The sequence below is a fragment of the Heterocephalus glaber genome, unplaced genomic scaffold (genome assembly GCF_053883595.1).
Source record: "Heterocephalus glaber isolate CG9 unplaced genomic scaffold, H.glaber_assembly_v1.0 deba00001569, whole genome shotgun sequence".
Taxonomy (NCBI): Eukaryota; Metazoa; Chordata; class Mammalia; order Rodentia; family Bathyergidae; genus Heterocephalus; species Heterocephalus glaber.
In genome coordinates this window covers 11,541,527-11,556,259 of record NW_028258354.1, presented here as the reverse complement: position 1 = coordinate 11,556,259, position 14,733 = coordinate 11,541,527, and the positions used below count along the sequence as shown (strand labels likewise).

The following is a 14,733-nucleotide window of genomic DNA, read 5'->3' as shown; positions in this document are numbered from 1 at the left end:
GGACTTCCTGAAAAGCAGCAGTGACCAGCTCCTGAGTGTTGACTGGCCCTTTTACATGTGCTTCCTTACCTTCATTGCCTCCACCAACCTGCTTCCTCCATTTATGAAACTACCTGGCCTCATTCACTACTTGTACACCAGACTAAAAACATTTTTCATTCATAAATTCAATAACTCTAGGAAATCTACAGGTGCTAGTATTGCCTATGCTACCATCCAGTTCAAAAAATCTGACAAGAAGGATTTTATCTCTCAAGTGCATCCTGGAAATTTCCCTTTTCCAGAAATTAGTCAGTTTTGCTGAGATTTTTACTGAAAGGTCAAACCTAAAATCATAGAACTTAAAAATACATAAACAATTTTTATGTAACTAGAAGCACAATGCTACAGTTCCAGAAAGTGTAACCATATTGTTTATCAACAACTAAGAAAACTTCCTCTTACAGGACTTAGGCTATTTTAGTAAGAAAAATCACTATTTCAGATAATTAGAGCTGTTTTGACATAATCATGTTTACTTTCAATTAACATTAAATGTGATAGCATGAAACATCAATTTAACACGAAACACCTTTGCTTCACAATGATTTTGCCTGAATTATTTGGTAATTACATACAACACTTTCAACAGACAATTGCTCAACTTTCCAACATCTACATAAAACGGAGTTTTGAAACCCGCCAGTTTCCTAGATTAAAAACAAAACTCACCCTTTAGAATAAACCTTCTCTCGGCCAGATTTGATAAATAAGGAAGATATATTTAATTAAGAAAACTGAAAGCCAGTTTAATTACAAACGTTTACTTTAGAGTTTTCCTGGTCAGTAATCAAGTTCAGGGATCGGAGGCGCAATAGAAACACCAAAGAGTAAACACTTTAAATTTCTAAAAATGTTTCAACATGGAAATTATATTCCAGGGTGACCCTGCAGGGACAGAGGACATCCGGAGCGCGCTGCTATTTGAATACTGTGCGCCGGGTGAGGCAGGAAAAGTTTAGGATTGGAAGATGCTCTCGCTCCAGCATCCGTCTTATTTAAACCTCCGCTCTAATTATTGCAGCGATATCAACAAGGGCTTGCGGGGAGGAGAGCACATGCCCGACGAGTCCCGGGGCCTTCGGAAGGGGCAGCCTTCAGGCCGGTGTGCCCTGCCGCCCGCCGCCCGCACTCACCCAGGCCGCGCCAGCCCAGCGCGCCGTCGCAGCTGTCCAGGACCGCGCACAGCTCGCCCAGCAGCGCGGGCGGCAGGTCGAACAGCAGCGTGTGAGTCGAGAGTGCGCGGCTCCCCGCCATGCCGAGACCCGGGCTGGGCGCTGAGAGCTGCCGAGCCGGGCCTCGCCCCCTTACACAACCGCGGAACTCCTGCTCCGCCACTGTGGCGGGCCTGGGCCCAGGCCGCAGCCGCCCTGGAAGGGGCGGGCCCCATGTGACGCACAGCGCTGCTCGGGGAAAGGCCCTAGCAGCACCTCGCCCTCCATGGGGTCCTGGCCTGGGCTCTCCCACCACCCCGGCTTCCTGGTGCGGGCACTTTCCTAACCGGGATTGGGATGTGACTGGGGAGACCAATAAAAGAGACAGAGCTGGAGAAAAGACCAGAATGGCAGAGCTGCCCAGGTGCCCACCACTCCCTGTCCCTACCCGAGGTTGGACTGTCTTCTGGTGAGAGAGTATGAAGTCTGTCCTTAGACGGTTAGAAGCTTATTTTGCTTAATCACCTAGGAACACAGAAAACCCTGAAAAACTGCGAGAATAATCACTCAAGATCTCATTCAGCTAAACACAACCTGTCAACGATTTTTGCTTCTTTTTCTCCCAACCCTTGCTGAATTTAACAGATGAAAACGCGTGTACATGCAGTGATTACTTGAATAGATGGATGTCGAGGCCAACAACAGAAAAATAGGAGAGACCAAAAGGAAGCAAAACTGTTTCCTTCTGAGGCAGCCCCTCCTCTATATGGCTATCTGGTTTTGAAATAGGGCATATAAGGATGCTCTGTGGACCTCCAAATACTATAAGGGAACTATTATAACCCCCGAACCTGCTAGATGTTCAGTATGCCAAGTTCATGTTCTCTTAAGTAGAAGAATGAATTCTAGAAACAACGGAGGTTAACAGTAGAAAGTATTTATTCTAAGATAACTTTTAAAAGAGATGGAAAGGGAGCTGGAGAGTGGGTTGCCCACAGATTCTGCTTCTCAAGGAAGTTTTATAGAGCAAAACCAAGAGGTGAGGCGGGTATAAGGTGAGACAAAATTATGGTCAACCAATAAGGTTACACATTAAGTCGCTTAGGTAGTGTTAAGTGGGGATCAAATGGGAAAGCAAGTCACATAGTAGGTGTACATGACTTAAACAAGGACTTTTCCTGGAAGGAATGGAAGGGGCTAAGGAAGTTTTGCGCCTATTTACAATATCAATCACCGCTGTTCATCCCTAGGGAAAGTATGTGAGTGTTGTGATTTCTCCTTGTCTTGAAGCCTGACCCGTAACAAATGCTCCTCCAGCCACACTTGTGTTATGTTCTGTTCTTCTGCACGGACTCTGTCAAGGGCCCAGACTGGTCTGACTGCCTATAATATTTTAACTAATTTAGCTGTCTAAAATATAACCCCCTGTAAAGAGCTATCCCTAACTGTGGTTAGGGGAGAAGGGATGTGGTTTTGATCTAGCTGTTTTGAACTGAGAAAAGCCAGTGTAGGGGAGACTGCAGTCAGAGGCCTTCTTTAGAGAGCTAATCTAATGGGCCTTGGCTAGAAGTCATGTAGTTTAGCAGTTATGAACTCCTGTTGATGTAAGCAGAATAGATGTAACTCCCAAACTTGCTATATATCCCAAACTCAAGTTCGTGTTCCCTAAAATTAAAGAATGATTTCTAGGAACAAAGGAGGTTAAGAGTAGGACAAATTTGAGAGAAATATAGCTTCTGTGTAAAAGAGACAGAAGGGGGACCAGAAAGTGGTTTGCCCGAGGACTCTTTTCCAAGGGGGTTTCATGGAGCAAAGCCATGAGGTGAGGTGGGTTCAAAGTGGGGCAAAACTATAATCAACTAGTAAGATTACAAGTATAGCCACTTAGAAATATTGATTAAATGGGGATCCAGTGGAGAAGCAAGACACATAGCAAGCATACAAGGAGCAAACAAGGATTTTTGGTGAGGGATGGGTCAGAGATCTCTCTTGAAAGGGATGGGTTAAGGCCCTGGTCCCCCACACAGGTGACTGATACCTATTTAGAATATCGATCACTGCTATACATCCCTGGGGGAAGCACATGGGTGTAGTAGTTTCTCTTCCTTTTACAATGCTGGCCTTCAGTGAATGTGTCTTCATTGTCCTCCATGTTGGCTCCTTGAGGGCTGGCCTGAACTGCCTACAAGATGTCTAATTAACTTACCTATCTACAATATTTCCCCCTCTGAACAAGTGCCTCTTACTGCCGTGAGGGGAAAGGGGTGACATTCTGGCTGCTTCCGCTGAAAAGGGTCATAATTACAATTGTCAATCAGAGTTACTCTACAGAGGGCACCAGACATTGTCATCTTAGGCATATAGCCTTGAGTCTGCAGGAGACAATGCCAAAGAAACAGTTAAGAATACATGGACCAGGGCCAGGGATTTAGCTCAGTGGTTCTGGCACCTGTCTCACAAGCGCAAGGTCTCAAGTTCGATCCCTGGTACCAAAAAAAAAAAAAAAGAATACATGGACCAAATAATGTCAGCAGGATTTTTATGAATATAGCCAACAAGCATTTCCATCAGGAGAAACTGGTGATAGCCTCACACAAAGAGGACAAGGAGAAAGTCCAGAGGACTTCAGATTCTGACACAGAAGTTGTATTGTAGTTTAGCAGTTATGAACTTTTTACAAGGTCAGTCTGGTAGATCCTGGTAAAAGAAGTCTAGCACATTTGTCATTGGCTCCATTTGTATGACTGCTTGGAGATTGGCAGCTTCTAGGCAAGAATAAACAAGCTTTTTTAGAAATTAGAGCATGTGTACTCTAAGCATGAGCACTAGAATGGACGAGCAGGTTGGGGAGAGAGTCACACTTAGGAACTGAGATAGCGATTATAACCTACTGGCTCTTAGACTCTTACTGATGGAGGTTATCTATGAGCCTGATATTTTGTCATAAGTCTCTCTAATTTTAGCTGCAAGACGACAGAGACAATTTGAAGAACAAATTTAGCTAAGAAATTTTAAAACTCTAGTTGAGCTCTTAGAAATTTTACTGTTGTTTTTTTCCTAAAGATCCATTACCATGGTCATCTACTGGCATAGCTGGAAACTGCCAGAAGGGATCAGCGATTAGAGCCCCTTTTTATATCTAGCTTTATTACTATGGCATTGTTTTTATATCTCTTTTGGTCATTCTTTTCAGCTGGGTGTTTAAAACCAAGTTAAAGTGAGACTTGTGCCAATCTAAATCAACTTCTTGCTATCTATCAAGGCATTACTTTGGAACCATGCATAGAGCCTCTCAGCTCCTCTGTCAGTGTCAGCCATCAAGATGGGTCACAGCGTTGCTTGACCATGTTGCTTTCAGTTAAATTGTGGAAGACTTGTTCCTCTTGGTGACCCTCCTTTGGCACACGGTACATTTGTTGATTTGGTATCCAGCAACCTCCCTGCTCAGAAGGTTGAGTGACTTACAAAACATGTAAGATCTCATAGAAAAAGTTCCCTCATGTACTGGATTCTTTGTTGACCTTGAGGGACCAGGGCCAAATATTGGCTGTTCTCTTAGCCCAGCTACCTTTCTAGTTTTTGTCTCCAAACTTTAGTTGTTGTACACCCAGAAGAGAAGATCAGTGACATAAGTAGTGGAGTAGGACCAGTGAGCTTAACTATTATAATTTTGGCTGGACATTAAGCACTTTGAAATATAAAGTATAGTTAGAGGACTGTTATTTTTATTATCCATGGTTGTTCTAAAAGTCAGATCCCTATAGAATGCTAACAGACAATGGATATATATTATATAGAGAAACTTGAGATCCAGAGCCACACATAGTATTTTAGCATGACAATCACAATGACATTATCTTTGTAACACACTTAAATGTCCATCATAGTATGGAATAGTCTTTTAGTCAAACACCTCCATCTGATTTCAAGACAAAGAAAACTCCTATTTGTTATCCTTTAATAGGATGTCATCTAAAGAGAACATACGTATCAGCCTATAAATGTACCTTAGAACGTTATAATGTCTAGCCCTTAATTTTAGTGTGTGAAATTGTTTGGCCTATTTGGTATCTGAGGATCCCTAAATGTGATAACACATACAATATATACATCATATAAGTTTTTTAAGAAAAACTATTATTTGACTGGTTATCTCATGCTGCTTGACATGTACCTCTTATCACAAGTAGCTGGGGTGCAAGAGAAAGCCAGATACCTGAGTCAAAAAAGAGTGTTACCACAAACAATATCTTACAAGACTTGCACATCCAGAAGGCATGAATATATTTTGTACACCATGAAATAACAATGAGTACCACAGTTATATGAAACTCTTTTTGTTCCAAGAGCATTTTTAATAAAAAATTATTTTCCTATAGAAAACTTACCTGTTTGACCATGACCAATGTATACAAATCATAATAATATGTTTAGCAATGTTTAATGGGGTGTATTTCCCACAAGGCTATGGAAATTACTGGGGTCCCTTTTGTAAACAAAGTCTATAACAAAGATATCCAGGCAGCTGCTCCCTTATTTACCAAGGGGAGTCCTGTCCAGTAGTTTTCCCAAGCCCAAGGGTCTTTATTTAATTATCTTAACAAATTTTTAGATGACCTATGAGACCCAGGTTGTAACAATTAACACATTATTTTTGACCAACAAAAGAGTCTCGAGTTACTATATACAAACAATATGTACTGTATTTGTAAAACCAGTCTGGACATCATTTTGATCATCTGGCAACCTATGGGAAGCATGTCTTTAATGACATTTATCTATAAGCCAACTTAAGTTATAGGCAGACATCTTTAAAAATCCAAAAGGGCAAAAAGAAGAAAAAAATTGTTGAGCTCAAATAAAACAGATTTGTGTGTTATAACAAATTGAACAGACAACAAACACATAAGACAACTTGGTTATAAACCAGAACACACTCAAATGTATTTGGCCAAGTTAAATTATAATAACCCTTTTATAATTTTTAGGTTTGTAACTATAAATTAGACTAGTCAAAACTTTTGTAGGTAAGCAAAGATAGTTTTAAAATGGGACCTAAGCTGATGGTTTATCTGTCTGGAATACCCAGCTATACAGGCTTCTCATTGTTGCTTTCATAACCACAGTTGTTTGATAGCCACATATAACTGTTCCCTCTAGAGGAACAGACTGTTAAAGATAATTTTAACTATTTCCAGGGCAGTGCACTCAGGCTGGATTTAGGTTTAAAAAGAGAGTAGGTGGCACTCTTTGGAGCTAAGTATGAATTCCAAACAGGGAAGGAAGAAGGCCTCTGTATTCCATTTTGGCTCTAGGGGGTAGGCAGGTCATGTATGGGTACAGAAAAATACTAAATTGCTTTCTTAGTATGTGAGGCTGGAACATTTTCAAATGTGCAAGAATACAATCTAAAGGAGTGAGAGGTTTAGATATGGAGTCTCCCATCTGAAACAAGAGAAACAGACAGATGTCCCTGGTAAGCCGCTACTTGATTCATAAATGCCCAAGACTTCACCAGGGTGATTCCTTTAGATCAGATGGCTGTCATCTGGAGTAACTGGAAGATCATCTAGGCATGGACTAGTCACCTTTTACCAGGGCAGCGGCCCTATCTTCCCCAGGAAATTCCCATTCCTACCTGCTTAGGTGTTTCCAAAGCACAAGTTAACTTCAAAAGAAACAAAGGGAAAGGAGGCATACCTGTCTATCCCTCTTGTGTACCCAATTTAAGGCTTCCCTTAGACTTTACTTCGTCTAGTGCCAGTGACAGCAGACTGGAGGTGCAAGGAAGTGACCAGAGCCAGGTTAGCACTGTTACTGTGCACCTGGACCCCCTTCCTTGTGATCCTGTGACCCTTGGAGCATCTTGGCTATAGGCTTTCCTTTTTCAGAGCCTCAGTTACCATATCTTTGAAAATAGTGGCCAGCCTAGCAAGATGTTCTGGACAGAAATCATGACAAGAGAGGCAGTCCTCTAGGGACTGGGACTGTGCCTATTCTTTAATACTTGTCTCTGCTTAAAACTGTTATTGAACTCATAAGTTCCCTAGGGATGTTTTGTTATATCAGTGAACCTATCTGTGCTGTAAAAAACAGCATCATTCTTGAGGGAGGTAAGAAGAGTTAGTCTCCAATTTTTTTCCCTCCAATTTTGCCTATGGATTGATTGAAAGACAGATAAATTTGGACTAAAACTTTTACATTTATTCTTTGAGAGTTTCAGGATTAAACATGGACCAGTTTTTTTTTTTGTAGTATGACCCAGAGATAATTGAAAATCAGCTTTACTCTGGAAGGATTTCAGGGAGGGAAACTCACCATTCTGGAAGCTTTTTCTAGAAATCTAGCAACCACAGAGAAAGGAAGTGCCTTGAACCAAACACTATTAAGAACTACATTATTTCTTAGAGTCAGGGCAGTGGGGAAGAAACAGAAGAGTGACTCTAAGTATGGGACAAGAACTAAATCTTAACCATCTCAGGTGTAGAAAGACAATAAAGATCAAGAGCTTTCCCAGAGTGGGTCTGTAATTCTTAGCCAAGCATGTCTCCAGAGACAAAAGCCATTATTGACTCCAACTGCATTGTCAAGCAAAAAATTAAACCAATAATCAAAGAACCTGAATGACTGTTTTTTTTGCCTCTTGAAAGAGAGAGAGAATGAAAGTGTTCTAACTATATTGTTTAGGGCTTACCTTTTAAAATAAATTATTATGAAACTATAATACCTAATTTATGACTACAAGGCTGTTGAGCAGGTTCCCAATCTTGTATAAACACTCCCAAAGCCAAGTTTTGGCTGTTATTAACATACAAACTGAAACGGTGTCCTGTAGGCAAGCTGAGTGTTGGAGCACTTAGAAGTTCTTGTTTGAGCTTTTCGAAAGCAGTCTGAGAATCAGGTTCCCAGGTTAAAATATGGGTATCTGTCTTTTGGGTTTCTCTATAAGCTGATAGAGGGGTCGCACAATCTCACTATATTCTGCTATAAAAGTGACAAAAGCCTGTAATTTCTAGGAATCTCCATGGCTATTTTAGAGCCTTGGGCTGGGGGAAGGAAAGAATTGGTTTAATTCTTTCTTCTCCTAGTCTTTGGGTTCCCTTAGATATAACAAGGCCTAAATATTTTACTGCAAGGCTGCAAAGTTGTGCTTTAGAGCTAGAAACCTTATAACCATGGGTGCCTTGGCTAGAGAGCTCTTCTCAGGGGGGACATGATAGTATACTATCTATATATTGCAAGACCAACTTGGAAAAAACTACAGTATTTCCTTCTATTAAATCAGGAGCTAGAGATGTCCTCACCTTTTTCCTGATCATGTCTGAAAGGTCTGTTCTATTTTCCTGTTTGGTAGGCAGATCAGTGAAGGCCCTGTACAGGGACTGCTTGGTCTCCAGTAGGAACTGGCTGTTTCCTTGGCTGTCTTCTGACCTTTTAAAATCAAGACAATATATCTCTAAATGTAGTAGCAGCTTGTAATGCTGCCTGTCTCTCATTAGAAATCAATGTTTGATTTAAGAGGAACATTACATCTTTTTAATCTAGTTCATAGGTCTGAGTAAGTCTTCTGAAGACCTGAATGTACATATCAGGGTCATCTGAAAACTTTCTTAGGTCTCATTTGATCTGTCAGGTCACTGAGAGGAGAGGACACATAAACACGAGTAGTCTTGTATTTGCCATTTACTTCCTCCAAGGGACACTGTCTCTGAGGGGCCTGAACAATCTAGTTAAAGATGGATATAGCCTCATGGAGGTTTTAATCATGACTTGCTCAGAAACTCCACTCTCAGCACCTGGTAGTTAAGGCTTAGACTGAAGTTGCCTTGGAAACCTTGTTCTCAGGTTTTAAAGGGTGAGGAGTAGCCTCAAGCTTAGTGATACTGAATGCTCTTCAGGGTGAGGTGTCTGGTTTTTCTGTGGCCCACATTTACATTTAAACACAAGCAAGGTTTACTTCTTAATGTAAAGAAAGTCTCAACATAAGACAATTTTGGCCATTTTTCTCTGTTACTGTATAATTCTAATTGTGAGATAGCATCATAATCACTCCAAAGCACAAGTTACAATCGATTCCAGTTGTAACAGCCATATTTTCAAAAAAGAAAATATTGATAGCAAAACCAATAATAAACCCACTGCTTTCTAGTTCCTTGAAAAAGAGGGGGAAATAGGTCAATGGTCAAATCAGAGCACTTTTTGGCTGCAAAAGAGGTCACGTCTAGAGACAGGTAGGTCAGGGATTCTCCCCTGGGCCCTAGGGCAGAGAAAGCTCTGAGACCTTCCTGTTGTCTATCCAGTCATTTAGACAACCTTTATTAGCAGCTGGCCTTCAGTGAATGTGTCTCTATTGTCCTCCTTGTTGGCTCCTTGAAGGCCGGCCTGTCTAACTGCCTACAAGATAACTGCCTACAAGATATCTAATTAACTTACAATACTTAGATCCCTCTACTGATGGAGGTTATCTGTAAGTCTGACATTTCTTGTCATAAGTCTCTCTAGTTTTAGCTGTTAAAAGATAGTTTGGTGGTTTTGAATGACAATTTTAGCCAAGGAATTTAAAGACTCTTTTTGAACTTTTATAGAGTCCACTATTGTTTTTCCTTAATGAACCATAACAGTAGTTAGCTACTGATGTAGCTGGAAACTGCTGAAGGGACAAGTGATAGGAGCTCCTTTTTATAACTAGCTTTATTACTGTGGTATTATTTTTATACATCTCTTGGTTATAGTTTTGTGCTTCATGTTTAAGACCAAGTTAAAGTGAGATCTGTGTTAATCAAAATTATCTCTTGCTGTCTATCAAGGTCAGTTTAGTCTCCTCAAACTTTACTTTTGGAAACATGTACAGAGCCTCTCAGTTCATCTGTTAGTGTCAGCCATCAGGATGGCTCATGGTCTTGCTTGACTATGTTGCTTTTTGTGAAAGCATGAGAGACTTTTTCTCTTTGGCACACTGTAAATTTGTTTATTCCTGTCTTCTGAGGTCTAGCAATCTCCCTACTCAGGAGGTTGGGTGATTCATCAAAGTTGTAGGATCCTATTTAAAAAGTTCCCTCATGTCCTGGGTCCTCACTGACCCTAGAGGGTAAAGGCCAAAATGTTGGCTATTCTCTTCGCCCAGTTATCTTTCCAGTTTTAGTCTCTAAACTTTAGTTGTTGAACACCCAGAAGAGAGGATCAGTTACATCAGTATTGCAGAGGGAGAAGTGAGCTTAACTATTATAATCTCATCTAAAACTTTGAAATATGAAGTATAGCCAGAGGACTGTTATTTCTTATCAACTATGGTTGTTTTAGTAGTTGAATCCCTGCAGAATGTTACCAGACAATAATTATAGTTTTATAGAGAAAACTTGAGATCAAGAACTAGACATAGTATTTTAGCCGGACAACCTACACACTTAAATGTCCATCTTAGTATAAAATAGCCTTCTTAGTCAAACATCTCTATCTGATCACAAATGACATAAGAGAACTCTTACCTAATTTGTTATCCTTCAATAGGATACCATCTAAGGAGAGTGCATTGGCCTATAAATGTACCTTAGAAGTTTATAATGTCTATCCTCTAATTTTTAGTGTGTGACATTGTTTGGACTACTTGGTGCCTGAACATCCCTAAGTATAGTGACACATATATAATATACACATCATATAAGTTTTTTAAAATAAACTATTATTTGACTGGTGATCTTGTACTGTTTTGACATGTACTTCTTATCACAACTAGCTGGAACACAAGAAAAAAGCAGATATTTGAGTCTTTAAAAAGGTTATGACCATAAACAGTCCTGGTTATATATCTTAGAAGACCTGTACAACTGGAAGGCATGAATACATTTAGTATACCATAAATTAGCAAAAATGAGTGTCACTGCTATATGAAACTCTTTGTTCCTTAATTTACTTTTGTACCAAGAATATCTTTTAATAAAAAGATATTGTTTTCCCCACAGAAAACTTAATGTTTTTATGACAACCAGTGTAAACATATGACAATAATATGTTTAGCAATGTTTATTGGGGTGTGTCTCCCATGAGGTTATGGAAATTGGGGTCCCATTAGTGAACAAAGACTGGAATAAAATATTTCCAGGGCCAGGGATTTAGCTCAGTGGTACCTTGCAAGCACAAGAACCTGAGCTCGATCCTTGGTACCAAAAAAAAAAAGAAGAAGTTAAAAGAAATAAAATATTTCCAAGCAGCTGCTCATTTACTCACTAAGGGGAATCCTGTCCAGCAGTTTCCCTAAGCCTAAGAGGTCCCCATTTAATTATTTTAACAAATCTTTCAGATGACCTGTAAGAATCAGATTGTAACAATTAACACATTATTCTCAACCAATAAAAGAATCCCAAGTTATTGTACACAGACAATAATACGTATTGTTTATAAACCAGTGTTTACATCATTTTGATCACCTGGCAACCTGGGTGGAAGCATATCCTTAACTCTAATGACATTTATTTATTAGCCAACTTAAGTTATAGACAAATATTTTTAAAAATCTGAAAAGGGAAAAGAAGAAAAAAATTGTTGAGCTCAAAGAAAACAGCTGTAAAACAGATTGGACAGACTGACAGACAAGCACACATAAGACAATATGTTTATAAAGCAGAGTACATTCAAATTTATTTGCCCAAGTTGAATTATAATAACCCTTTTATAGTTTTTAGGTTTCTACCTATAAATAAGACTAGTCAGAACTTTTCATAGGTCAATTAACAGAGATCTCTTGTACTAAGAATCAGAAGGAATAAAAACCTTTTACACCTGTGAAAGCAAAGAAAGTTTTTTAAACAGGCCATAAGCTGATGGTTTTGTCTGATAGCCTCAGGCTTACCTTTGGAAGAAGAAAGTCTTGCCACATTGTGAGGTGTGTACACAGTGAGATCTTTGCCTAAAGTCAGTTTGGATACATCTGGTATCAGGAGAGCCTCAGCTCTAAGAAATACAGGCCCTCCCTTTGCTATAATATCTAATTTATGAATCAAATACCTGATAGGCTGCTGAGCAGGTCCTTGATCCCATGTAAGCATTCCCTAAGCCATGCCCCTTTCCTTTTATCAACATACAGATTGAAACGGTGTCCTGTCAGTAGGCTCAATGCCAGAGAACCTAGAAGCACTTGTTTGAGCTTCTGGAATGCAGTCTGGGAATCAGGTTCCCAGTTTAAAATATGGGTATTTTGGCCTTTTTTTATAAGCTGATAGAACTGGTCACACAATTTTACCATATCTTGTTATCCAAAGGTGAAAAAAACCTGTAATTCCTAGGAATACTTTTAGATGTTTTAGAGTTTTGGGGTGTGTGAAGGAAAGAATTGGTTTAATTCTTTCTTCCCCCAGCCTTTGAGTTTTTTTTTAGATATGATAAGGCCCAAATATTTTACTTCAAATCTGCAAAGTTGTGCCTTAGATCTAGAAACTTTATAACCTGTGTCTGCTAGAAAATTTAGCAGAGCCCAGGTGCCTTGGTTGCCTTGACTAGAGAACTCTTTTGAAAAGGCACATAATATATCATCTACATATTGCAAGACTGCAACTTGGGAAAAACTACAATATTTAAACAAGATAAAATATCCTTCCCCAGGAGGGGAACTAGACTTTTAGGCATAATTAAAAGGAATATATAAAAAGAAAACCATCCCATTTACAGCCCAAGTGTTGTATGAAATAGAGTTACCTCCTCTCTAGCGACTTCTTTCACTGAGGTATGATGGCTAGAAGGGAGGCCAGAGTTGAAAATGATTGAGACACACATCCCAGTGTTCAGTAATAGAATGGTTTCTTTTCCCTCTCTGGTCACAATTACCTGGGGTTCCTCTGTGGAGATGATGGTCGGACCAGAGGGAGAAGACAGAGTGTACCCTGGGGCTCTTTAATCTAGCCAGACCAGCTATGGGATGGGTCTGAGTTCTGGGGCCTCCACCTCAGAGCACAGCCTGACTTTCAGTGACCACCTTGGCAATCAGGGCATGGTTTAGGGTGCCTCTTATGGCAGTCCCTCGTAAGGTGCTGCTTTCTGCAGCAGAGGCAGTGAGGTTAGTAGTCATTGAGCTTTCTTGGGCCCCAATAATCAGACTCAGGGTCTGTTCATTTTAAGGCCATGATCAAAGCAACTGCTTCCTTTTGGCCCCTTTGTTATTTTCCCTTCACTTCTGGGTTTGAATTATAAAATACTGAGAAGGCAATTTTCACTAAAGTATCAGGTGAACTATCTGGAATAAAAGCCATCTTTTGTAACTTTTACCTAATGTCCAGGGGTGACTGAGTAATAAACTTGTCTTTAAGATAACCTTTCCTTCTATCGAATCAGGAGACAGGGATATATATTCCACCTATGCCTTTTGTAAACAATCTAAGAAGGCAGAGGGGTTCACATGTTTCTCCTGATGAATACCTGACTATTTAAAATAATTGAAGGGCTTAGTTCTCATCCTTTTTAAAACTCCAAAAATAGATACCTGAAAGCGTCTCTTATTCTAATCTCCTATCTGGTTGGCAGGCCAATGGGGGTCTTGAATAGGGATTGTTAGTGCTCCAGTAGGAACTGCTGTTCCCCTGGGTGCCTGTCTTCTGATATTCTAAAACTAAGGTAATATTCATCTCCAAATGTAATAACAGCTTTCAATGCCCCTTTTCTCTCATTAGAAGTCAATGTTTGATTTAAGAGTACCACTACATCTTTCCAGTCTAGTTCATAGGTCTTCATAGGTCTTCTAAAGACCTGAATGTACTTATTAGAGTTGTCTGAAAACTTTCCTAGATCTTGTTTGATCTGTCTTAGGTCACTGAGAGGAAAGGACATATGAATGTAAGTATTCAGTATGGCTCATATTTATATTTTGAACAGAAGTAAAAATTCTTAATGTAAACAAAGTCTAAATGTAAGGTAATTCTGACCATTTTCCTTCTTTCTAACATTATAATTCTAGTGGTAAAACAGTATCATAACCAGTACTTCCCTCTGCATTCCATTTTGGCTCTAGAGGGTAGGCAGGCTATGTGCAAGTGCAGGAAAATATTAAATGGCTCTTTTTCAACATGTAAGGGTCACACATTTTCCAGTTCTTAAGAATACATTCTACAGGCAGAAGAGGTTTTGACATTGAGTATTCCATCTGAAACAAGAGAAAAAAATTGGTGCCCCTTTTAATTTCTACTTGATTTCTATATCCTCAAGGCATCCCCCGAGTTGACTCAGCTCTAGGGCAGGTGGCTGCCATCTGGAGAACACCCAGAAGATAGTTTGGGCCAGATTATCCACCCTTTTACTGGCGCTCAACCCTATCTTCTTTGAGAACTCATGTTTAATTCCAGCAGGGGTTACAATTGATTTTTAGCTGTATCAGTCATGTTTCAAAGAAGGAAGCATTAATAGCAAACCAATAATCAACATAGCTAAACCAATTGTTTTCTAATTTTTTGGAAGAGAGTGAGAAAACATCAAAAAGCAAGTTGGAGAGTTTCGCGGAACACCCCGAATTAGCCAGCTGCAGACAGGCAGGTCTGCGGGCGCCCTGCCGAAGTCGCGA

General features: G+C 39.9%; 1 protein-coding gene across 1 annotated transcript in view; it reads right to left on the bottom strand.

Moving 5' to 3' along the window:
• Window positions 1–1,415, bottom strand: part of Irak3 (interleukin 1 receptor associated kinase 3) — a 51,784-nt gene extending 50,369 nt beyond the window's left edge. The window contains 1 exon segment of the mRNA XM_004861099.4: window positions 1,176–1,415. Within this exon segment, the coding sequence (XP_004861156.4) occupies window positions 1,176–1,296 (121 nt within the window). The 5' untranslated portion in view covers window positions 1,297–1,415.
• Between the last annotated feature and the right edge of the window lie 13,318 nt (window positions 1,416–14,733).